The sequence below is a fragment of the Sceloporus occidentalis genome, unplaced genomic scaffold, assembly GCF_023333645.1.
Source record: "Sceloporus occidentalis isolate IW3139 unplaced genomic scaffold, rSceOcc1.0.p SCAF_4, whole genome shotgun sequence".
Lineage (NCBI taxonomy): Eukaryota > Metazoa > Chordata > Lepidosauria > Squamata > Phrynosomatidae > Sceloporus > Sceloporus occidentalis.
In genome coordinates this window covers 108,540,173-108,565,947 of record NW_028316984.1, presented here as the reverse complement: position 1 = coordinate 108,565,947, position 25,775 = coordinate 108,540,173, and the positions used below count along the sequence as shown (strand labels likewise).

At 39.8% G+C, this 25,775-nt stretch overlaps 1 protein-coding gene across 3 annotated transcripts in view; it reads right to left on the bottom strand.

Moving 5' to 3' along the window:
• Positions 1–5,790: 5,790 nt before the first annotated feature.
• OVCH2 (ovochymase 2) overlaps positions 5,791–25,775 on the bottom strand; it is a 31,463-nt gene continuing 11,478 nt past the window's right edge. The window contains exons 8-22 of one of the 3 annotated variants that reach the window (XM_089521241.1): positions 24,530–24,725; positions 23,897–23,920; positions 22,094–22,184; positions 21,321–21,454; positions 20,776–20,916; positions 19,718–19,848; positions 18,302–18,395; positions 17,352–17,483; positions 14,826–14,906; positions 12,586–12,772; positions 10,104–10,176; positions 9,725–9,920; positions 8,737–8,888; positions 8,172–8,337; positions 5,791–7,008 (exon numbers count right to left, since the gene is read on the bottom strand). In XM_089521241.1, the coding sequence (XP_089377367.1) occupies positions 6,989–7,008; positions 8,172–8,337; positions 8,737–8,888; positions 9,725–9,920; positions 10,104–10,176; positions 12,586–12,772; positions 14,826–14,906; positions 17,352–17,483; positions 18,302–18,395; positions 19,718–19,848; positions 20,776–20,916; positions 21,321–21,454; positions 22,094–22,184; positions 23,897–23,920; positions 24,530–24,725 (1,818 nt within the window). In that variant the 3' untranslated portion in view covers positions 5,791–6,988. Of the gene's footprint in view, positions 7,009–8,171; positions 8,338–8,736; positions 8,889–9,724; positions 9,921–10,103; positions 10,177–12,585; positions 12,773–14,825; positions 14,907–17,351; positions 17,484–18,301; positions 18,396–19,717; positions 19,849–20,775; positions 20,917–21,320; positions 21,455–22,093; positions 22,185–23,896; positions 23,921–24,529; positions 24,726–25,775 lie in introns of those variants that run through there. The other 2 variants (XM_089521242.1, XM_089521244.1) reach the window with 2 other exon arrangements.

The following is a 25,775-nucleotide window of genomic DNA, read 5'->3' as shown; positions in this document are numbered from 1 at the left end:
CTCTCAGACCCGCTTCCAAACGTAAGCCCTGGTATACGGAAGATCTCTGGGCAAGGAAGCGGGAGCTGCGACGGCTAGAGTACCGTTGGCGGAAACACCTTCACTTAGACGACAAGACTCTCCTAGCCCAACTGTTAGAGGACTACGGAGAGGCGATACGAGCAGCAAAGAACTTGTTCTATGGTGCTCGTATCGCGTCCGCGGAGTCTCGTCCAGCAGAGTTGTTCAGGGTAGTCAGGGAGCTAACTCAGCTCCCTCCTGCCCTGAACCAGATCCTTGAACCTTCTAAGGCCTGCTGTGACCAATTTAACAACTTCTTCGTGGATAAAACTTCTCGGATAAGCTAAGGTCTTAATGCCGACATTCAAGCAGAACCTAGGGTAGAGGCATCCAGAGCCTCCGTGGACTTTGTTAAACTGGATCGGTTTGAGTTGGTAAGTACCAATGATGTGGACAAGATCCTCGGAAGTGTTCGGAAGACAACCTGTTCTCTCGATCCCTGTCCCTCGTGGCTAGCAGCCCAGGTGGGACCGGCTGTGACCTCTCTGTTACGCCGGATTATTAATACATCTTTGAGGGATGGGCAATTTCCATCAGATCTTAAATTGGCCATTGTAAAACCTTTATTAAAAAAGCCCTCCCTCGACCCCCTGGTACATAATAATTATCGGCCAGTTTCACTGCTGCCACTTTTGGGGAAGGTGATCGAGAGGGCGGTTGCACTCCAGCTTCAGGCGGTCTTGGATGATACGGATTATCTGGACCCATTTCAAACTGGCTTTCGGGCGGGTTACTGGGTTGAGAAGGCCATGGTCGCCTTGGTCGATGATCTCTGTCTGGGCATCGACAGGGGAAGCGTGTCCCTGTTGGTGCTCTTGGACATCTCAGCGGCTTTCGATACCATAGACCATGGTATCCTTCTGGGGCGTCTAGCAGAGGTAGGAATCGGTGGCACTGCGCTCCAGTGGTTCCGCTCCTATCTCTCTGGAAGGTCCCAGATGGTGCAGCTGGGAGACGTGTGCTCTGAAGAGAGGGCCCTTAAAACTGGGGTCCCTCAAGGAGCCATTCTGTCTCCCATGCTATTTAACATTTACATGAAACCGCTGGGAGAGATCATCCGGAGACATGGGGCGCGGGGTTATCAGTACACTGATGACACCCAAATAGTTTTCTCTATGTCTCCGACTGATGCAGTGACTGGGGATGGCGTCTCTCCTCTCGTGGCCTGTCTGGAGTCAGTAATGGGCTGGATGAGGGAAAACCGACTCAAGCTGAATCCAGAGAAAACGGAGGTACTCGTGATAGGTTCCCCTGGTCCAGGAATGGCGGTGGTTCCACCTGTCCTGAACGGGGTCACGCTCCCTGTGAAGGACTCCGTGCGCAGTCTGGGGGTGCTTCTTGACTCGTCCCTTCGCCTGACTGCTCAGGTGAATGCGACGGTCAAGAGCACCTGTCATCAGCTTCGGCTTATTCGCCAGCTGCGCCCATACCTGACCCAGAGGGACCTTGAAACTGTGGTACATGCTCTGGTAACCTCGAGACTGGACTTCTGCAATGTACTCTACATGGGGCAACCCTTATACCAAACCTGGAAGCTACAAATGGTGCAGAACATGGCAGCTAGGCTGGTCACTGGCACCTCCAGGGCCAGCCATATAACACCGGTATTAAAAGATCTCCATTGGCTGCCCATTCTCTTCCGGGCGCAATATAAGGTGTTGGTGATGATCTATAAAGCCCTAAATGGCTTGGGCCCAGGATACCTGAAGGACCTCCTCTCCCCATACATTCCGCCCCGCACCCTCAGAACATCTGGGCAGCAATTACTTAGGGTTCCCGGGGCGAGATTTGTCTCCACTACTAGGAGGACATTTTCCATCTCCGCCCCGGCTCTTTGGAACACGCTGCCCATAGAGCTCCGCTCAGCCACCTCCCTGGCCCAATTCAGACGGGACTTAAAGACCTTCCTGTTTGGGATCGCATTCCCTGATTAAAGTCCTCTAGGCCTCCTCCCTCCACACTGGCAAGGGATTGGCTAATCCGGGGCTTTTCTGTCTTTGTTTTTATTGATTTATTGTATGGATTATTATGTATGTATTGTTTTTAAAATTTGTTGTAAACCGCCCTGATCTGATGGAAGGGCGGTATATAAATAAAATTTTTATTATTTATTATTAATAATAATAATAATAATAATAATAATAATAATAAGTACCATAATCTAAATAAGTATGCACAGAGACCCTTTTAAAAAGAACTTAAATCCTATTAACCAGCTGTATGGCAGGGAAGAAGGCTGTTGGGTAGCCTTTAGTTTCCTCCTCTGACTCCTAAGCAGTCAATAATCCAGTCCCCCCCCCCCCGGCCTTCATGCATTCAGTTTTTGTAACTGTTGCACCAGAGAGGGTATCCACGAACAACACCTTATCTATATAGCCAGGACCATGCACATGGAAACCTCTAAGATGGGCTGGAATTCCTGGCCAAAATTATTTCAGGTTTTATTATGCATGTCTCATTAGGATGGTGACTGCGCAAGATTAACAGTTTAAATATAAATTCTTTTCCAACTTTTAACAACTCTGGCCAACAGACATGGAAAATGTAGGCTCTTTCTCTGATACCTTGAACTCAGCTTGTAAAACTGTTCAGTAGGATATAAGGTATTGCCATCCCTCAGTCCTAATCAATATTGCAAACCACCATGTACATTAGTGCATTCCAAACTTTATTCTGACATGCTACAAAGGGTATCTTTTGTGTGGTACCATTACTACTTTGCAAAAATACTTGGCATTCAAATTAAACAAACTCAGGACAATGGACACTGACACAACATCCCAGTGTAGGATTTATCATTCATCACAAAATACATATAAACTGCTTCTTTGTCTTAATAACATTTAAGGGGACAGCCCAACTAGTTAGCAAAAAGGAGGAAACACTTTGTGTTATCACTGGAGTCCTCTGTGATGTGATCAATCAGCTGATATATTGGAATAATCCCTATCAAAATCAAAACCAAAGATCACCATTGTTTTTCCATTTGCATAAGGAAAAATACTTCAAATATTTGTTTGGATCATATTTTTCCCCAGACTCCTACTCTCCAGATGCTACACTATCATCCCAAGACCTGATGACATGATGAGATGGCTCCTTCAAAGGGATACTTGACACCATCTCACAGTGTAATGGTTTCCCATGGAGTTGACAAAAGGACTCTCCTACAAAAACCCTATGAACTCATTGACAGGCAATCCAAAGGCACTCACACCCACAGGTTGAGAAGGCTCTGAGTGCTCCCAAGTGATATCCAGACAGTACATCTAACTGGCTATGTGGTACTATGAAGTCAATCATTTTATGCATGCATTGTTGGACTGCATAGACCCTAGAGTGAATAAGTGTTTTTAAGATGTAAAAATGTGATTAAACTGGTAGGAAGTTAGGGGGACAAAGGCTGCAAAGGGATGCAAAAGAAATGCACACACTGAAGCATTAAGGGATGTTTACTTGGGTGGGGCCCAGTGGCATTACTGGGGTTGGTGTCACCCAGTGCAGTAACTCATGGTGTCAGAGAATCATAAAGACCACAAGGGCCATCCAGTCCAACCCCCTGCCAGTCAGGAACTCACAATCAAAACACCCCCAACAGGTGGCCATCCAGCCTCTGTTTAAAAATCTCCAAAGAAGGAGACTCCACTATCCTCTGAGGGAGCGTCTTCCACTGTTGAACAGCTCTTACTATCAGGAAACTCCTAATGTTGAGCTGGAATCTCTTTTCCATCCATTGTTCTGGGTTCTGTTCTCTGGAGCAGCAGAAAACAAGCTTGCTCCATCCTAAACATGACATGCCTTCAAATATTTAAACAAGGCTATCACATCACCTCTTAACCTTCTCTTCTCCAGACTAAACATACCCAGCTCCCTAAATCTCTTCTAATAGGGCATGGTTTCCATACCTTTCACCATTTTAATCTCCTTCCTCTAGACGCACTCTAGCTTGTCAACATCCTTTTGAAATTGTGGTATCCAGAACTAGACACAGTATTCCAGGTGAGGCCTGACCAAAGCAGACTATTACTTCCCTTGATCTAGACATTATACTTCTATTGATGCACCCTAGAATTAAATTGGCCTTTTTAGCTGCCACAGTAACAGAACATTTTGTGTGATGCTATCTCATGTTCTTTGCCTGCCTGTGTGAGTTCACTTCCTTACTGGCACCTTTTAGCTAATAGTGGCAATTGGAAAACTCACATGAGGCTTGGGCAGAGGGCATTACTTCTGTGGCTCGGAGCAGCACCATTTTGGAACAGACTGGAGCAAAGAGTTAGAACACATGGTGGCAGAGGAGAAGTGGCGGCAAAAAGGAGCTTTCAAATTTGGGACTCTGCTTAAGCTTTGTGATCTTAGCTGGGACTTGGCTAGCAGATTGGAGCTGCACTGCTCCTCCTGCTTTCTTTCATCAGATGGAGTGAGAGAAGAGGTAGCAGAAGAAACTTTTTGTGGGAGAGGGGGCAATTGAAGCTGTGTGAGGAAGATAAGTCTTTTGCTCTGAGAGCATTTCTAAAGAACAGGGTAAATAATAATAATAATAATAATAATAATAATAATAATAATAATATCCTTGGGAAGGAGTATCTGTGCTGAATTATTGGAAAGAGTCCTTTGTCTTGGAGTGACTCTTGTAGTTAAAATCTCTACCTTTCCCAGTTCACATCAGTCTCCAGTCCAGAGCATGTGGCCTCTGTAAACCTCCTACACACACACTGGCTGTGTCTTTCTCTTCCCCGATGAAGGATTGAGAGTTCCTCCCCTCTGGAGAGAAGCTTCTCCCTTCTACCTGGTCACCCTGGGAGCAGCAACTGAGTAGCTGGCTGAGAACCAGACAAGAGGCCTCTTGTCCACATTTGCTGCAAGGCTGGCACAGGTGAGAGGCTTCTCGGTCACTGCTTAGCAAGTTGCTCAGCTGCTGCTGCTAGGATGATAGGGTGCAAAGGGAGCAGCAACTGAGCAGCCAGTGAAACTGTGACCCAAAAAACTCTCGCCTGTGCCAGCCTTTTCTGCAAGACCGGCACAAGCAAGAAGCTTCTCAGTCACTGCTCAGCCAGCTGCTCGGTTGCTTCTCCCAAGGTGACTGACTGGGAGCAAAGGGAGCAGTGACTGAAATTGGTTGTCTTGAATTTGCAGTACAACAATAAACCTAATATAAAAAATATACCTCCATATCCACAGCTTCTTTAGCCATGGATTCAACCATCCACAGAGTGAAAATATTATAAAAATACGGTATATAAATTCAAAAAAGCAAACCTTGATGTTTCCATTTTATATTAGGGAGAACATTTTACTATGACATTGTATTTAATGGGACTTCACATCCATGGATTTTGGTGTCCACGGGGGTGGGGGAGATCTCAAGACAAACCCCATAAGATACCAAGGGCCCACTGTATAAGTACTTTGCAGTGAGCAGGAGTATTGCTAGTCTTGCAGCCATGGGTTTCTGGTCCAGTATCTGTTCCATCATGTATAATGTAACTAATGCAATGCAGATTTATTTTCTGTGGGCCTTTTAGGAGACCAGCACAGCCATTAACAATACCACCCATACCTATCTACCCACACCCACAGTGCTGCCCCCATTCCACACCTTCTCCCTCCCCCTTACCAGGTAATTTAGAATATACTAAAACTCATTCATTAGTTGATAGCGCAAAGTTACATTTATTATAGTAATTATTGTATATACTCATATATAAGTCTAGAAATTTTAGTCAAAAAATTAACCCAAATAACCTAAGTCGGCTTATTCATGGATCAATGTAAGCAGTGTACTTTGATTCTTATTAAAAAAGGAACCATCTTCTGCTGAAAAACAAGAATGTTATTTGTCCTGGAAGCACTGACCCCTCACTACTCCCTCATCCAGCCTTTAGCGTGAGCACAAACAGTTATGTCTGCTGGAATTTTGTAATTTCTTTGGCATTGTTTTTCTTTGTTTCATCCTTTAGATGCTTTGTTACATGCCCCTACATTTTAACCGGGACATATCAAAATCCATTATTCTGGCCCCAAAACCTGTTCTCGACTTATACATGAAGTCGACTTCTAGTTGATTATATACGGTATGGTATTATATTTTTATTTTCTTATAGTATTATAGGCCTATTAATTAAACACTTCTACTGCTGCCTAAGTAATAATCCATGTATGCAGAAATGTAAACAGGAGTACACAATTAAATCCAAGACAGACTATTTCCCCATGGGGGATATGCAACTCCGCCTTATAAGACGCAGATGCATGGAGTAAAAGAAGATGGACAACATATGCTTCTCATAAATGGCTTGTGGACTAAGCTAGTGCTTCCCTGTCTTTTCAGGGTGAATGACCCTCCATCACCTGCTCAGAACAGGAGTGTCACATATGCTTCTTCTTGCATGACTTCTTTTAAATTTCTGAAGTAGATCTTGCTGTCATATGATAAAATTTATATTAATACATGTGTGAAAGTAATGTATACAAGTTTACAGGATTGCTAAAAAAAATTCAAATGAACATTTTTTAAAAAAATAACGAATCAACTGCTACCCAGTTTTAAACATGTTTACTCAGAAGTAGCTCTCAACAGGTTCAGTGGGACTTACAACTAGTAAAGCATGTCCAGGGTTGCAGTTTTAAGGTGCACCAGGGAATATAGCCCATAAAACTCAGTGGGATTTACATCTCTTAGGAAAGATGACAAAGATGTCATTGTTTTTCCAAATCAAAAGACATTAATTTCTAAAGCCACACAAATATTGCTTCCCTGTGGTTTTTTCCCTATAAAAAGTCTTTGATTTAAGACACATGCAGTCCATAAATTCTAGATACAGAGTTGCTAGGAGTCATACAGATAAATCGAGATATGCACTTCTGCTCTGTTCCCTCTGGCATATTATCTGATGATTGTTTTGAAAGCATAAATTCATGAAAATCTTCATGCCTTGTTTGATGAGTCTGCAAAAGTAGAAATAAAATTAAGAGTAGGTAAAAATAGTAAAGAAATGGTCAGTCTTTAGTTAACAATAATGATAATCATATGATGGGAATATAAAGCAAACTTCACTAACAATATAATTAGTCAGGCATTTGTCCCACTTTAAGAGAGCTGGAGCAGTATAACAGTTTGAGTGCTGGACTCTGACAGGCCAAGGTTTTAATCCCTGCTTGGCCGTGGTTGACCATGAGCAAGTTGCATTCCCTAAGCCTGGCAGGAAAACAATGACAAATCTCCAACTGAACAAACGCTGCCAAGAAAAACCCATGATAGGTTCACCTTAGGGTTGCTATAAATCAGAAATGACTTGTAGGCACACAACAACAACTGCTGCTGCTACTACTATTACTACTGTAAGAGCAACAACAACCACTTATGATGAATTTGAAAAGATCATAAAAGATCACTGCTAACACCAGTCTTCTTTCATCAGTATGACAGCCCAGATGTGTGAGTCCTGGAGCCCCATCCCAAATCCTCTTCTAGTGCATCAGTTGCCACTGCTGACTGGAAGGGATGAAATGAGACAATGTTGACTGGTAAAAATGAGAGAATTGTGATGGTGTAAGTTGGACTCACATCATCACAACTCATTTTTATGATCATTGCATACGTCGGAATTCTGTTCCAACCACACAACAACCAAAATTCCTTTTCAAAACTCATCTTGTAAACCAAGGGTTTGCCAATCTGGATATTTTTTAAAGTTTGTTTATATATTTATCTATGTATTTACATTTCTTTTAAATTAAAATGGCTGATTAAAAATTAAAACCAGTTTGGTTTGGATATTATTCAGCAATCAGACAGAATCAGGGTCTCCCCCCCCCCCAAACTCATTGATGTTATAGCTCTCTTCAGATTATTTAATTTCTGTCCTATCTTTTCATCTAGAAAGTTTCCCAAAGTAAAATAATAAAATGCAATCACATTAAGGCTGATTCTACTTCCCCTCTTTCCCTCCCTCATAAAGCACAGCTAAAGGGTACCATCAGTAGATGTGTAACATTATTATAGATATGGGGTGTACATATCTGATGATACAAGGCACTCAGATCCTATGTTAGCTATGTCCAAATCAACTGGAGTAGATATAATTGCTGAAAGAAACATGGATGCCTACTGTTTCCAAATATGTGTTGACCAATCCAATCAGTGAAAGAAGCAACATTTGTATAAACTCCTGGATAGCCTTTTCTTCCACAGCCCAAGCCCCAGCTTATTATTCCATTAAGGGTATAGTAGCTTGAGTCTTCTGAAGGACAAACCAATGGGCCACCAGAATCACCCTAATAAAAAGAAATAAGATTGTGATTAACACACCCTATTTGCAAGGATGTAAAGAATTATACATTCAAGAAGAATATCAGAACATTCTGACTGGCACAGATCTAAATACCAAACTACTGGAATTCATGCTTATTTCTTCACTGTACTATCAGAACTGTACTCTGAAGCTAGCAACCCTCAAGGCCGAAAGAATACAGCTCCTATCTCCTGAGGCAATCACTATAATCAACTTCAAGTGTTCTGTTTTTCCACATTGTTAACCAGTGGACTTGAATATCAAGTACGTTTTGAACAGAGTTATAGGTAGGAATCTATAGACATATGATCCTGGAGCATTCACATGTTAAGACAATCTCAGACTTTGTAAATCCATAACAAATAAGAATATGATGGCTTACTGTACATGAATCCTTTCCCCCTTCAGCTGGGAATCCAGCACAGAACATCTGTTTATTCAGACCACCTGAATGATTCATGTAGTATTTCTGACATACTTCAGACATCAAAATAGGAACTTCAAGCTGATGGAGTTTTCTTGATTTTTCTCCATCTTGAGGCAGGAAAGGGGGAAAAACTTAAAGTCAGGAAAGTTATTCAGATTTAATTTTCAAGAGCAAAGTAATACATCTCTAAAATGCTCTCTCTCTCTCTCTCTCTCTCTCTCTCTCTCTCTAACCAAATGGGCAGCCTGCCATCCTCATCCTATTTCATATGACTAACAGACTAATTTCAAAAGCCCTCTCCAAGTGTTCAGTTCAGACCTCTGGCTATAATGATCTGCCCCTCCAAAAGCAGCCTAGTGGACATAGAAGAGGAGAAGAGGAAAGAAATGGGGCTGGGGGTGGGTAGGAACAGCCCCATTCACTTTGAACTTTGGACCTACCTGCAATTGGTTTTGGCTCTGCCCACTACCCATGTGTATCATTCACCAGAATACGCCAAGAAAAGGTGTCCCCAACAAAAAAAATCTTATCTCGGTCTCAGTTTTCCCTTTACATGCATAATCTTAACATGTTTTCCACCACACATGCCTGGTGGATTCCATGTCAGTTGAGTGGTGAGTCCACTCTGGGTTTTGGACTGAACTGGCAATGAACTGTTCAAGGTGCTGGTCCTATTTGGGGAGTAGGTTTCAGTATCTTGGGTAGCTCCTTTACATTTCAGGATAAACCACGAATGAGTCAATCAATCAATCAATCTTTATTGCTTTTGGCCAATGGCCGTTGCAAAAAATAATCCAAGAATGGATTTGCCATTCCACTAACATGGAAGCCACAAGTTGCTATTGTTTTATATCAGTGAGGTCCCTTTTATCCACTACTCTCTTTGGTGAAGCTAAGTGGCTAAGCAAAATTCTGGCCAATGGCTGAAAGGGATAGTGCTCACCTTCGTACTGAATGCCCCATCCTGTAATGACACACAATCTTGAAGGTTCCACCTTCTCATCTCTCTTAGGTAAGCAGACTGGACGAACATAATGGTTGAATTCAAAAGGCTCCATCAGTTGCACCAGTGCAATGTCTGAATCTGTAGTAGTAGCATTAAAATCTGGATGCAGAAGGTACTGCTTTACAGATCTTTTCTAGAAAAATAAAAAGATGGCAGCACCATGCTATAGGAGAAGATGGACATCATCAATGTGAATGCATTTGACCTGGTCTAGAAATTATTTTGGAGTCACTTGTGAGATAAAAAATTCTGTTCATCAACTGCATGATAAAGCTAATATCTCTTCTAAAAATGAAGAAAAAAAACTTGCACTAACCTGACTGTTTTGTTCTTGGTCTCCTATGTCATGGGCTCCAGCCACCACTCTCCAAAGATCTTTGTATTTTTCCCTTTATATGGAATAGAATGGAAGATATTTCAGGATTGCTTTAATTACACAGTTTCTACTGAGCATTTCTATTCAGTCATAAGAATATCCCTTACATACACAGTTGGCCTCTTGAATGTGAACAAAAGTAAGACTTCCTTCTGAGAAAATGTAGGATTTTACTTATACAAACTGACTAACTTCCTTATGAGCACCAGTGGCATTAACAGCGATCAAGAAAATTACAATACAAATGTTCTCAAGTCAGACAGCAGTATATAGGAACATAACAATAAACTGGTACTCATAGCTGGGAATAAATTATTTTTTAAAAAATCAGTTGTTATTAGACATGAGTAATTTGTACAATATTCAAGGAATAAAGCTAAAATTGCAAAGGAGAGGGTGGAGAAGAGGTAATTGATCTTGGTGAGACAGTATAGAAAAAAAGGAGATGGTGGTTAGCATTAAGTATATGGTTCTGTATTTAGGAGGTCTATATTCATCAACTGATGTAGGTGTAACATATGAAATTAAAAAAAGTAAAACTTCACTGTTTTCATCTTCTATGCTATTTAACTGCTAATATGGATAAGTTCCCATACCATTATGTCATATAGCTTTTCCAGTCATTTTTTGGCTGGTTGGCTGGTGAGAAGATACAAAATTGCCCAATTCTGAAAGTGGCCAGGTTCAATATTCTGCTATCTAGTTATTGGAGGTATTTTGTCAAGATCAGTTCTTGACAAAACTCGGCAATCAATATCCATAAGATTATAAGACTGATACTTCCACTTTTAAAGAGAGAAAGATATAAGTCCACACACCAACATGCAACAGAAAATAGTCTGCATTCCTCATTGTTGTTTATATCCATCTAAAAAAATCAATAACAAGGCTCACAGAAAAAACAGAGGCATGAAAAGGCCACTTGGTGGCAATAAATTCAGTTTACAAAGAAAGGAGGGCTCAAAGGCATTCACGAGCAGGAAAAGCAAAAGCTATCAGCAGAGAATAAGTTCTGTTTTAAAAAGAAGAAGAAGAAGAACCTTTGTCATTCTGAGAATTTCTGAAGAACAGAAATTGATAAAATATTTAGATGAGTGAGATTTAGGAGATTATTGCACACATTTTTCTCCCGAGCTGGGCACGGGCTGGGTATGGGCGTAATCTGCTTAAAAACAGATGTTTTTGCATGCCTCCATGCCCAGCTCAGAGGCATTGCATACTCGATCCAGACTTTGCAAAGAACAAGACTTTCCTATTCTTTGTGACATCCGGGAGAGGTCTAGATTGGGTATGGAATACCTCCAAGCTGGGCATGGAAGCATGCGAAAACATCCATTTTAAAGCTGTTTATGCCCATACCCAGCCTGTGCCCAGCTCAGGAGAAAGATGTGTGCAATAATCTCCCAAGGCTGATGAGTATGTTTAATTTTTGCAACCTTCAGTGGAATGTAACAGAGTTTTCTTGGCAAGATTTATTCAGTGGGTTTGCCTTTGTCTTTCTCTGTGGCTGAGAGAGTATGCCTTGCCCAAGATAACTCAGTGGATTTCCATGGCCAAGCAGGGATTCGAACCCTGGTCTCCAGATTTACAGTCCACTGCCCACACCGTTATACCATGCTGGCTCTCTCTTACAGCTATACAAATTATGTTTTTAAAAAAGCATTTTCCTAGGCATAGAGTTAGCAGACAAATAAACTAGAACTTTCATTTTAAAATCTTACCTGTTTTAGGAATTTATTGGTATAAATTTGAATAACTAATTTGAATTTATTGGTATAAATTTGAATAACCTTCATCTTTTCACAAACAACACAGATTTGAGACAAAATCAGATCTTAAAAGAGTGATTCCTTTTTGTGACCACTATGTGGCAGTTTATTCTACATAATTGCCAACCCTTCAGAAGATAGAAAATGAAGGAACATTTTTAATTAGTATAAAAAGAAACAGATTTTGGTTCAACTAGAGTTCACTTTGGTTCAAATAAGGTCAGCAAATACTAAGGCTTCAATACAGTTTTTACTCCAAAATAGAGTAGTCACTAAAACATAACTTATATAAATATTATTAATTTTCCATTTAGTCGATACAGTATATTTATACTAGGCAGGACTAACAACTCAAATTAGAACTAAAGGGAGTGATGAAAATGGCACAGCCCTCTTGGTGATATTGGGTTGCATCTCCAAGCATTCTTCACAGTTATCAGTCCTACTGCTGGGATTTGCAGTCCAACAACTTCAAAGGGCTGCACCATGCTTCCCACTAGACAGATTTCAGTTGTATACATGCTTACCAAGGAAATTATCAGTAGATACAATTCAGCTGCATTGCAAATTGTATGTTTAGTAGTGTGCTCTTTGAACTGAATGAACCTGGTGTTATTATCAGGTGGAAGGTATATTACTGACAATGTACTTACCTTTCTTTAAAACAGTGAGCAGCAGTAACTACCCATGTGCTTGTAAGAACAGTCCCACCACAGAGGTTTTCACCCAAAATTTGTATGCTGGCTTGCCAAGGCCAAGAATATGGTACAGCCTCCTCACCTCCAACTATTCGACTGAAAAGAAACCTGGGTTGATTTAATGCTACTCCACAAATGTCATCTGGTAACAAAGAACAGAAAAAAAAAGCTAAATCATGTTCAAACTCTTTATGTGAAAACATAACACTATCTACACCTGGATAATCCTATAGAATTATATATAATTATTGTTATTATTATTATTATTAACCTTTATTTATGAAGCGCTGTAAATTTACACAGCGCTGTACATGCAATCTTTTTAGTTAGACGGATCCCTGCCCTCGGGCTTACAATCTAAAAAGACATGACACAAAAGGAAAAGGGAGGAGTGGAGGGAAAGGTTAAGAGGTCCAGCAGTTCCTCTCTACCTCCAAGGCCTGGACCAAGGCAGATGGACTGGAGGGAGGGCTTGGGTTCTTAATGGATGGTTAACCATTTTCCAGGGAAAATACATACTCTCAAGTAGGATAATGCATATACAGTACATAGCAATACAGGAAATGGTTTGATAAACAGGCACCAAAAGAACATCAAATAGTAAGCGACAATTATGCAATGCCTGAGAAGGCTTCTCTGAACAGGATGGTTTTCAACTCCGTTTTGAAGCTGGTTAAAGAAGTGATGGCTCTTGCTTGTGGGGGAAGAAGGTTCCAGGAGTGAGGGGCAGCGAGTGAAAAGGGGCGAATCTGGGATGGGGCAGAGGAAATCCTGGGCTGGGACAGCAGACCTTGACTACCAGAACGGAGGGCCCTGGTGGGAAGGTGAGGAAAAAGAAGGTCTGATAAGTAAGGAGGGGCCAGACCATGGAGGGCTTTAAATGTCAACAGCAGGAGCTTATACTGAATACGGAAAGGGAGAGGGAGCCAGTGAAGGGATGCCAGCACAGGAGAGATGTGGTCAGAGCGGTGGGTGGAAGTGATAATGCGTACAGCTGAATGCTGAACAGAGATTAAAGGACGGAGGTGAGAAAGAGGAAGCCCAGCCAGGAGGATGTTACAGTAATCAAGTCGTGAGATCACTAGGGCATGGACCAGGATTTTGGCAGTAGAGGCGGAGAGATATGGTCGGATTTTGGCAATATTGTACAAAAAGAATCTACAATAATCTATATTTTTCTTATTTTTATTAAGGAAGAGATGCTATATGTATTCCAGTCCTTGGAAAAAATGGAAAGCTACAGCTCCTAGAATCCCCCAGCTAGAATGGCCACTGACTATGATCAATGGGGGATTGTTGAAGCTTTCATCCAAAAAATAACTTTCCCAAGGTCTGCATGGAATACCGCATACCATGCAGCTGCAGACAAGTCTACATAGGGACCACCAAATGCAGTGTTCAAACACAAACAAAGGAACACGAGAGACACTGCAGACTGGGTCAGCCAGAAAAATCAGCAGTAGCAGAACATGTTATAAACCACCCTGGTCATAAAATGCTGTTTGAAAACACTGATATTCTGGACCATGCCAACAACTATCAGGTCAGAATGCACCTGGACAACTTCAAGAGGAAACTAGAAACACTGAAAGTAAACAAAGGGCCTGAACAGACAGGCCAAAATAAAGCTGCTTTGGGTAACTTTGGAGGTATGCTGTTTAAATGACACACACATCTTAAGAGGCCAGAAGCTGCACCAAAGCTGTGCTCCAGTCCTTTGGCTCAGCTGCCAGCCTCTTAGGCCACATGCTTCATTTGAATAGCATACCTCCAAAGTGACCTGAAGCAGCTTTATTTTGGCCTGTCTGTTTGGGCCCAAAGTTTGGCTGCCAGTCCTAAAAAACACCAAAATCAAGACCCAGTAAATGCAAATGAAATCCACCCAGGGCGAGAGGGTTTCCCAGCAGACAATGGATCATTAATTAAATAAACATCCTGAGGCATTGCAATTCAACAACAGAACAATACACATATTAACATACAAATCGCTTCCCCTCAACCAACAATATATACACCCCACTCTCTTCCATGCCAGCATTCTCTGAAGACGCCAGCCACAGCTGCTGGCTATACATCAGGAAAAAAACTCTTCTAGAACACAGCCTCATAGCCCAAAAAACCTCTGGACTACTTTTCACATCCCTTTTGCCCTTCTCTGCTCCTACCAAAGAGTACCTCAACACAAGTTGATTTACCAGGAATATCAGTTTGATTTGTAGCATGAGTTGTTTCTTCAGGAACCAGCACTTCACTGCTTGAATTTGATATGTTTAAATCTAGGAAAGACAGAAAGACAGAAAAGCAACAGGCACTCTGAACATTCTTCCAAGTAAGGTTTCTTCTGCTTTCATCATAAAAGATAAAATGTGAGACACTGGGAGGACTTAGATCCATAGATAAAATATTTTATTAAAGGCCTACATTTTGAGGCACAGCAGTGAAGCAACATTCATCTTTTTTGCCTGCCTGTGTTACCAAACTTTTGGATGCTACCAGAGCAAGTGGCAGCCAGAATTTAAAATACCACAGAAATTAAGGTTGAGAATACTAAATATTATGAATGTAGAGTAAGAACGGGCCTTAACTGTTGCTGCTATTTTGTTTTGTTATCCTTACTTATCATCTCAATCAATAACAATAAGAATAATTGTTATTATTTCTTACCCACTTCTCCCCGTGGATTGAGATAACAAGAAATCAACAATTAACATCAGTTAAACCATATTAATTAAAACATGCAACAGTTTTAAAAAAACAAATAAGACATATATATTTAAAAACAATCTACATTTAAAATTCAACGTCTTAATTCACAATTTAAAATCATCTGGATAGGCCTGCCAAAAGAGATTAGTCTTCAATGCTGTCAAATCTCTTCTGCCAGGCCATTCCACAGTCTAGTGGCAGCTGAAGAGAAAATCCTCTGTCTGACAGTTACCAACCTAGTCCTGGCTGACTGGAGTAAATGTCCATCAGAGGACCTGATCATACAGGGATGATTATATGGGAGAAGGCCATTCTGTAGGTAACCTTGACCGAAACCATGCAGGGCTTTAAAGTAATAGCCAATGCTTTGTACCTTGCCAGGAAATTAATTTGCAGCCAGTGGAGTGATTTTAAGATCAGTGTTATATTTTCACTCCTGGATATCCCAATAATCAAACTGGCTGCTGTGTTTTGAACTAACTGAAGTTTCCAAACTTGGTACAGAGGTAGACCAATGTGTAGCACATTACAAAAGTCCAGCCTTGAAGTTATCAGTGCATGAGCTGTCATCTTTAGGTCCTCCAAATCTAGGAAGGGGAGCATCTGATATAGCAGCTGAAGCTGATAGTAAGCACTCTTGGCCAAATACAATCTACCATAGTCTAAGGTGCATCATGTATAAATTGTTTGATACTTAGGAGTATAGATTAGAGTATGTTTTTAGAGATGACTTCAGAAACCTCAGTATTAGTCTTCTGCTTTGGCAGGAGGAAGTAAGGAGAAGCCAGCTTTTCCCCACTCTGTCCACAGCAAAAAGAATGATTGCTTCTTGCAATGAGACACTCTTATCTCTACTTTGGCCAATGGGTGGAGGAGAATTGGGGGACTGGGAGGCAAGGTTAAGGGCTAAGGGAGAATAAGGAGGGGGACCCTGAATGGTGCAAAAAACAACTGCAAAACCCGTTGTGCTATTGAAACACTGCAATAGTAAACACTCCAAAACTGGTACGTTGTCATTTCCTTTTAACATTGTGATTGTGGCAAGAAGGAGGTGAGACAGAGGTTCATTTGATAAAGTCCTGTGAGTTATCAGTTGCTCATCATTTTATATGTTTTCTCCTACATAACTGATTAGATTGAGCCATTCTCAGGGTTCAGGGGAAGTTATGTGTTTAATATATTGTTGTCACTTTATCCAGATGGGGAAGCAGAACAATGGAGTTGATCACACATCTCGAGTTCCGCTATGTTCCCGTCGGCCCAACATCACCAATCTGTGATGGGAGCCTCCTGGTGGGATCGCACCTGGTGCTATTAAAGTGGAACGCTTCCGTTTTCATTATGGAAGCATTCTCGTAATTGTTAGGAAAAGGGCCTTTTTTAAATAACGATTTGATCCGTACCATTACAGAAGAAACAACTATAAATGAAATATCCATAAACTGTATTCTTATTACTATTACTGTTACTAATTTCTTACCTGCCTCTCCCTATGGATCGGGGGGTGGGGGGGTGGGGACAACAGTCCAACAAATACACAACTTCAGTTAAAAACTCAACATCAGTTAAAACACACACCAATTTAAAAGAACAAACCAGAAACATACAGTTTATATTAAAACAATCTATTTAAAAAAATACATTATTTAAAATTTACAATTTAAAAAATCATCTGGATTTTTATATATAATATCATACAGCAGAAACAGACTGCTAATTATCCATGTCCTCCCCATCAAGTGACCTATGAAAAGAGTGCACAGAACACAGAACAGCAAAGGGAATATGGAGTTTTTAATTCCAATGATGGTGACTAAGGCCACTTGACTGGGGCATTTACTGTGGTTATATGCCACTAATTTCAAATGCGGATGCAAAGGGAATACAGAACCTGGTTTGGGCTAAAGCTGAGAAATATTAAACCTAATGCATAGAACACCTCTCAAAAATACACCCCACAATCACAGACAAACGACTGGTTCATGGAAACCCCATCTCTCCTCTATTTCCTTTACCTGTGACAGCGATGAACAAAAATTTGGCCTTAAATCCACCAAAGGTCTCTGTTTCATCTGAATGAAACCTGATTAGCATGGTACTAAAGGAACTCAAAACTGGGGCAGGAATAGCAAATCCACATGATCGAGCTGAAAAAAAATGAAGTGCTCACAATCACAGCTTAAGCAACAATTCCACTGCATTTTTTCAACATATAGAATGCTAAAATTAAGAAAGCTATCGTGAAATTGGAATTCACATCATTGAATATTTTTTGTATAAAATACAATTGGAATTTGAAACATCTGAGATAATTTTGACAGTTTTAGCATACTGTACATGTACATCTCCATTATTTCTTTTACATACATTACAAGAATGCATAGACTAGGAAAGTGTAATGGAACATTTCAGGTGCTGGCTAGAGTTTTTAATTGCTAGAACTACTCTAGTTGTTTTTTTTAAACACCTTTTTTTACATAACCCCCCCCTCCTTTATAAATTCATTTATTAATTAATGTGATTGGAAACACATAATTAGCAAAGCAGTCACTGAAATTATGTGTAATGACACCATATCCATGTTAAGCAGTCACTTATCTAAGAACCAAATAGGCATGACATGGGTGATGTGAGCTGAATTTCCCACCTACAGATCCCTTCATGAGTCTGGGTATTCCGTTATTGAACATTCTGGTATTGAAGTCCAGCTGGTTAATAAATATTTTTTTGCAACAGTCCCAAGAAGATAAACATTGTGGGAGGTTCTCCTTCCTTTAGCATGATTAGAGCAAGCTTAGGTTTAAACAAATATGTCTACATCTATATTATGTACCCACACTACCTTGCAACATGAGATCAGCCTCTAGTGGTTGATGGGAGAAACTGCTAGTTTTGTCACTTGGTTTAATAGAAACATCAATTTTGAATCAGTGCTAAATACAAGCAATAAACATAAGAAACAAACCTATTTCATTCTCCTTCACAACATTTTCATAGACTGTCACTGAGTCATAAGTGCAGTCCTCATTTTCCTCAAGTTCAAAATGTTCATATATGAGCTTCAAAATAAAATAAAATAAAATAAAAACAGCAAATAATTAGAGTTAATCCAAAACATCCATAACAGAAGGGCTTCATTTCAGATAAGATGGCATACTTCAGTTAGTGAAGTTTAATTCATTCATTCATCAATTTTCAGCCCCCTTTTCTCCCAATATGGGGTCCCATTGTAATTCCAAGGTCTCAGACAATTCTTAAGTTAACCAAAATCAAGTTTTAAGTAGTTTTTTAAAAATAAAAAATGGAACGTGATATACTTTACAACCCTATGCCTATTTACTGACATTTGAATCCTATTGTTTTCAGTGGGGCTTTCTCCCTAGTATGTGTCCCAGAGACAACAAACTTAAAAGTCACTTCATCCTAAATTCAAAGACATTGCCGTGTTAGTCTGGAAAATCTGTATTCAAAGGGATCTTGTAGCACTTTTGATACTAACTAAAAAAAGAAGTTGGTAAAATTAGCTTTCATAGACTTGAGTCTACTTCCTCAACTGCAAGGGGACTCAAGTCTCCAAAAGCTCATGGTACCCACTTCTTTCTCTCAGCTAGTCTCAAAGATGCTACAAGATCCTTTGCATACTATTCATCCTAGATTGTTATCACTCAAGCAAAACAAATATTTAAAAGCATACCTTCTAATTTGGAAACCTGACAGCAAAGGATTCAGAATTGACTGGATGTATTTAGACCTTCCCTTTGGAGACATTGGCATCATATGTGCAGATGTCAGAGGGCAGGGCAAAAAGCTCCAAATGATATCGAGGTGGAACTGCCAAGGCTACATGGTGCAACCCTGTTCACCAAAGGCATGTTTAGCTAATTAGGTGCAGGAATGCCTAAAGAGTGTTTATATGTACATCAGGTATAAAAGAACCCAAGGATAATTCTGTCTCAGCGATAGAATGCAGAGACATAGCTGTGTTAGTCTGGAATATCAGTATGCAAAGGAATCTTGTAGCACCTTTGAGACTAGCTGTGTAAAAGAAGTTGTAGCATAAGATTTCATGGGATGCACATGCAGTTTGACACCACTTTACAGCAGCCTGGGATTTGTAGCTTTGTGAGGCACTGGCACTCTTTGGCAGAGAAGGCTAAAGACCTTCTAAAACTACAAATCCCAGGATTCCATAGGATGAAGCTACAGCACTTAAAGTGGTGTCAAACTGCACTATTTCTACAATGGAGACACACTCATAGTATTAATCTACTTCCTCCGATGCAATGGAATGTTATGCAGCTTGTGAACCAAACTAAATGTAGCTATTTTGCTCAGAGGGCACATGGAAAAGATGACAGTGAAACTCCCCACTACCTTGTACCTTAATCACATGGTTTTCTGGAGCATGAACAATCCATTGACAGTCTGCCAGGTTATTGTATGGCTCAGGATAGTGCATACTTTGAACTGTTCCCTCTTGAAAGAGAATTGCTAGAGATCCACAGCCAGAATCTAGAAGTGGAGTGGAGCAAAATTAAAATGAGACCAGTAAAATAACCTATATTGTGTGATATTGGAGATGAGACTTGTAGACCCACACTTGTGGAGGACATCAGGTGAGTTAAGGCTGCTTTACAATATCCCACATTCAAGAAACATGTCTGGTGTTTACACAAACAAACAGAAAAGTATCATTTTTTTGCTTTACAATATCCCACATTCAAGAAACATATCTGGTGTTTACACAAACAAACAGAAAAGTATCATTTTTTGCTAAGTATGGGAGAAGTCCTGACAGGGTAACGGATGCCTCTGATCTGAGCAGAGAGCTGTGCAGTAACATCCGTTTATAGATAGTCTGAGCCTGTGCCCAGATCAGTAGAAAACAACTAATGTGATAATCTCCTTACTTGTTTCATTCCTGTGCTACAGTTGATTTTACTATGCTTTTAAAATCTGATCTGTTGTGTTGTGTTTTGTATTTGTATGTGTGTAACCTGTACACCATTGAGAGATGGCTTTAAAATGCGGGAAACCAAGCCCTATAACAAACAGCTTAGAGAGCTGAATATGTTCAGCATGGAAGAGAGAAGATTGTGAGGCAATTTAAATATATGAAGAGATGTCACATAGAATATAGATCAAACTTGTATTCTGCTTTTCCAGAGATTGGGACATGAATCAGTGGATTCAAAGTACAAGGAAAGAAATTCCACCTAAAAATTAGGAAGAACTCCTTGACTGCATGAGTTGTTTGACTGTGGAAAAGACTGCTTCAGATGATTAATGGACTCTTTTGTGGAGGTCTTTTAGACAGAGATTGGATGGCCATCTTTCAGGATTACTTCAGATGTTTATTCCTGGATGATGGGAAATTGGACCTGATGTTCCTTGCAATTCCTTCTAACTCTATGATTCTATGATCCTATGAATACTTACCTAAAAGAGTAGCTGGTTTAATAGCCTGGTATATCATGGAAAATCCAGTCCCATGTTCCTTGTTATCAGAGAAAAATTTTAGCCTTACATTATTGGAACCAACCAAAATAGGCAATGGAGGGTCCATTCCACAGAATTTCCCTGAAAATGAATATTTATATATATTTAACAAGATAAATTTCATTAATATTTATCAAGGAGGAATTACACTGATGTCAAAAGGGCCTGCCTATGAATGCTTAGTATGACAGTGATTTACATTCAGCACATGTAATGTAATACCTGGGGATGAGGAGAGATGTCCCTATATGCATTAAATTCAACTCCAACATTGGGCAAACATTTAAGCTGCATTCATCAGAAGGTTAAGAGGTTATCTAGTACCCGAGCATGTTTTCGAAGTCTATTCCCTCAAAATGCCATGCCTTTTATTATACAGTTAGAGATATGATGTGCAACTTGCCACCAATAACAGCACCATCTGCTTTTAATGCAGGATAGGGTGCTTGGAGCCTGTCATATTATATTTTGAAGAGGATACTCACCAACAAGTCTGTCATCCATAGAAATCACTGACAAGGAATCATAGTCACAGAATGGATCTGGCTCCACATCAAAATGGGAAAAATTCAACAAGATATGCATTCCTTCTGTGACAAGCAGAGTCCAAACACACAGCCTAGATTGACAGGATTATATTATGGTTGACAGTTAGTAAACTACAGGTACATGTTATCATACGTAGTAATAGAAACTGGCTTTTTATTTCTTTGACCCTCCCCACCTCCACCATGATTTCATGGAATATGGAATTTACGTTAAAATAAGGAATTTGGGTTATTTTAAAGTAAAGTTTATGATACTGGAAATAAAAAGGTTGCACATAACAATGCAAAGGATCACTAAGGAAACTCAATTATTATAGCCCTTAATATTTTGTGTATATATGCTAAATGTTATATAAAACAGCTTAAGCAGAACCTTACTAGCTAATGAAAAATCAGAGATATAAGTTATACAACACATACAGGGTGTGTAATAGACAAGCACTTCAGTCAGAAGAAAATAAAAGCATGTGTACTCGATTGGGATGTGTATCTGAAAAATAATGGTATCTTGGTGTCTTTTTTTTACAATGTGTCCATAAACATAAGCTCATCCACTGATTATACTCCACATAGAGATCTTCAGTTAAAGGAAATGATACAAATGTTTTAACATATGAATAAATAAATATAAGTACTACATAGGCATTCAGCCTGCAGAGAAAAGGGTCAAAGTATGAGGTGAGAAATGGCTGCAATCCAGCATTACTCACTGGTTGTCTGGATAATATTCCTTGGGATCTTCAGGGAAAAGTAGCCTTCCTTCACTGCCAGGGAGTTTACCATCTTGAATACTGCATGATGCTATAATGTGAATGTGAAATTAGATACAGGATTCAATAGGTATCAATATTACAGATTTCAGGCAAACAAGATGTAGGAGATTATAATTTTTCCATATATTTTTATCATGAGGTTTTATAATTGTGTGTTTATTTTTATAAACAATAAAATAACAGTCAGAAATGTTGATACAGTATTGACTCCAACAATACAGTCTTTCAGAGCACTTTAAAAACATAGTTATAGTAAAGCTTATTTGAAAGAGTTAAATGCATGATGCAAATAAAAGAACACTTCTGTTGCTCTTGGGCAAAATCTAACTGCTAATCCCAGCTAGACCAGATTCATTTGATCAACTACCAGATGATAAATCAACACTTGGATGAATCCGATTGATTCATGTTTCTTCATAAACTGGGCAGGAGGCTGCTGGCAACTTGGGATTCTTTAAGAGCAATCTGAAGCTAAGCAGGGCTATAATCAGCTCTTGTTAGCACTTGAATAGGTGGCCATCGAAGAATAGCAGGTGTTATAAAGTTATTTTTCCAAGGAAGTCCAAGGAAGTCAATAGAAAAGTGCCTAAATTTGGCTATGTTTTAAATTAAATGTATAATGTACTTTAAATTGATTTTAACTATATCCTTGTAACAGAACTATAGTTTGTTTTTTAACTGTGTAATAGTATAGTTTTACATAGATCTTTACTCTAAATTTTGTAAGCCACTTTGGATCTCTAGCAGGAAAAATACAGGGTATAAATGGAATAAATACATCAAATAAATAATGAAACCACCTCTGAGTACTTCTTACTAAGAAAACCCATGAATTTCATGGAATCTCTGTAAATTTTCAGGCTTGAAGTCACTTGTACAGAAAGAGAGAGCAAAATAGAGAGAGAGTTGTTGGAGTGCTTTGATCTTATTGATCTAGCCCATGGAAATACAGTATGTCTTGATTGGATTAAAATGGCAAACAAAATACAGCCAGATTAGAATGAAATCCATTTCTCTAGAATTGTTTTGAAAAAGTAGTCAATAACTCATTCTGTATTGGTTTGTTGTTGCTGCTGTTGTTGTTCTGATTCTGAATGCTCATGGTCCAAAATGGGTTCTGATTACCAAAAAGAAACATGCTTCTGGGATGTCTGAATGGGGCACAGCTGTATTTGGAAAACACTCAAATGGAGCTTGAGTGTATTATTTAAACTGCAAATGCTCAAACCTTCAGCCAGTGTGGCCACTTGCCATGTTGACTAAAGAACTCTGGAAGTTTTTACTCCAAAAACATTACTTTTCCAAGTGCCATTTTAGTGATCTGCAAGGTCTGTCCCTATTCCAAACCACAGCAGTGAAACATCTACACTTGTTCCTCAACTACACTTTTATTTCTGAAGGTCATGATTCAAATTCTGCAGCATCTTTCACAGAACTGATTTTCCTCAAATAAATCTGTCAGGAATCAAAACGTGTTCACAGATGTGTGCAGAAATGGGGTGCTAATTTTTAAGCATCTGCACAGACCACAAAATAATATTAAAATCCTAGAATTTTATTCCTTTTACATTCAGATGTTTAAACTCCTGGTGTTACTATCTGCAATTCAAATATTAACAAAACTAATTATTTGGGAGATTCTGTTCCGTAATCCATGTTTTTCTAAAATAAAATAATGAACTTGGAGTCTTATCAGTAAACTCCTAAATAAAAGAAGGTGTTTAAGAGGCCTATACTCACCTGTTGGACTTTTCATTTTGACATCTAATTAAAAAGGAAAAAAATGTTAATAAAAGACAATGATTACCAAAGGATTAGTAATTAGTACCGGCAAAATATGAATAGCATTCTTGGGCCTGAATCCTCTTTTTTAAAATGCTCTAAGTCAGTACATTGATTAACAGTTGCAGTGGAGTACTTCTAAATAGAATGCTGTCAATACTATGAAGGATAAAAACAAACTGCTAAACTCTGTCTGTGACAATCTTAGCTAACAAAGAGTTCAGTAGACTAAAAGGTACAATGGTTTGCTTTACTGCTGCTTTCACTCATCAAATTCAAATCCCCTATCACACTGCTATTCCAAACAAGTTCAGAACAAGCAAGAGACTGAGAGGTCAAGTTTCACACAACCTTTACCCTTACATGTATGTACTATATAATATTTGATCAAAGGGATTCAAGTGAAAGAAAATAAAACACTGTACAGCAGCTTTCACATCTACTTTGGCTAGAAAAGAACCCCAAATACAAACAATCTATGGGCTATTGCAGTTTCAGTCCAGTTGGCAGAAGGAAAGGTCAGAAATGTTAATTGTGCAGAAAGTTATTTGTAGTCATAGAATTATAATGCTAGTATGATTTTGCTATTACCAGCATCCATATGCTGTTGAATCCAAGGGAGCACCTTTGTAAGATCTGTAAAAATTCCTGGTGTGCCTCTTCTTTCATACTTTTTTTTCAAGTTATGCATCCAGCTACGAGCACATCCTATGCCCCATGAAGTCACTCCAATCAGGGTCCAAGAACCATGGTCACGTCTGCACACAAGGGAGCCTCCAGAGTCCCCCTGCAGAAGAAAGAAGACCATCTTTACGTAAGACACAGGTGAGACAACACATGGGACAATATATTTCATGGTCTTTCAAAAATATATCCTGTTGTTTATAATCATTTTTATGCAGCATTGGTTCGGACATGCATAAAATTACCTATTGGGGGCACTATTGTGAGCACAGAGCACATCTTAGAAGATTTATTTTAAGAATAAATACAAAGACATTCTGTAGCTGTCCAATTCCTGAGCAACATGCAGCCACTGCTCAGTTATAGATGGCTTGAGCATGTAGACTATTCCTCTCCAAGTTCAAGTGGGGGTTAGTAGGTGATAGATTAATGCAGGAAACTGTTATAGTGGTGGAGCAAGACTTTTTAAAGTAGAAAGTAGATCCATTTTGAGTTCCACTTCAGGCAGTAAAATTTCTTGGCCCTGCAACATGTTTTGGATGTGCTTCTTGGCTCTCTTGGTGACAAAAGGGAGGTGGCTTGAAACAGGGCAAGCGTTTTGTGATAATAAAAAAGAGGATCTGCAGCAGTGGTGTCACTAGGGGCTTGTGTCACTCCAGTGCTATCATCCCCAGGCTCCCTGGCACCCCAACCCAGCCAGTCCTCAAGAGTAAATTGGACCACTATGGAAGAGAAAGGCTCTGATCTACTTGCCACCAATGGATGGTGGATCAGGGAACCTAAAGCGACTGTTCATTTCCTAGGCTGTCCTGGTCTACTCACCTTGTTCTCTCACCATGGTATGCTGACAACATCCCAATCATCTTCTTTGCCACCTCTGGGCAGGTGCTCAGGTCTTCCCCAAGCCCTTCTGTCTCTGGGAGTCCTGGTCTACCCATGGAAGTGCACCAGAACATATTGGAAAGCAGTCCCTTCCCACAAGTGCACCAGATGACACACCCTCTCCAGGGTGTCACCTGGTGCAGTCCGTACCTGCCTAAAAACACCCCTGATCAGCAAGCTTGCTGTGATTACACTGATCATTACATTTCTTGCATTCAGAATTTAGCACTGGAATGGAATCTACACTGCCTTGGGAGTAAGATCCTACAGG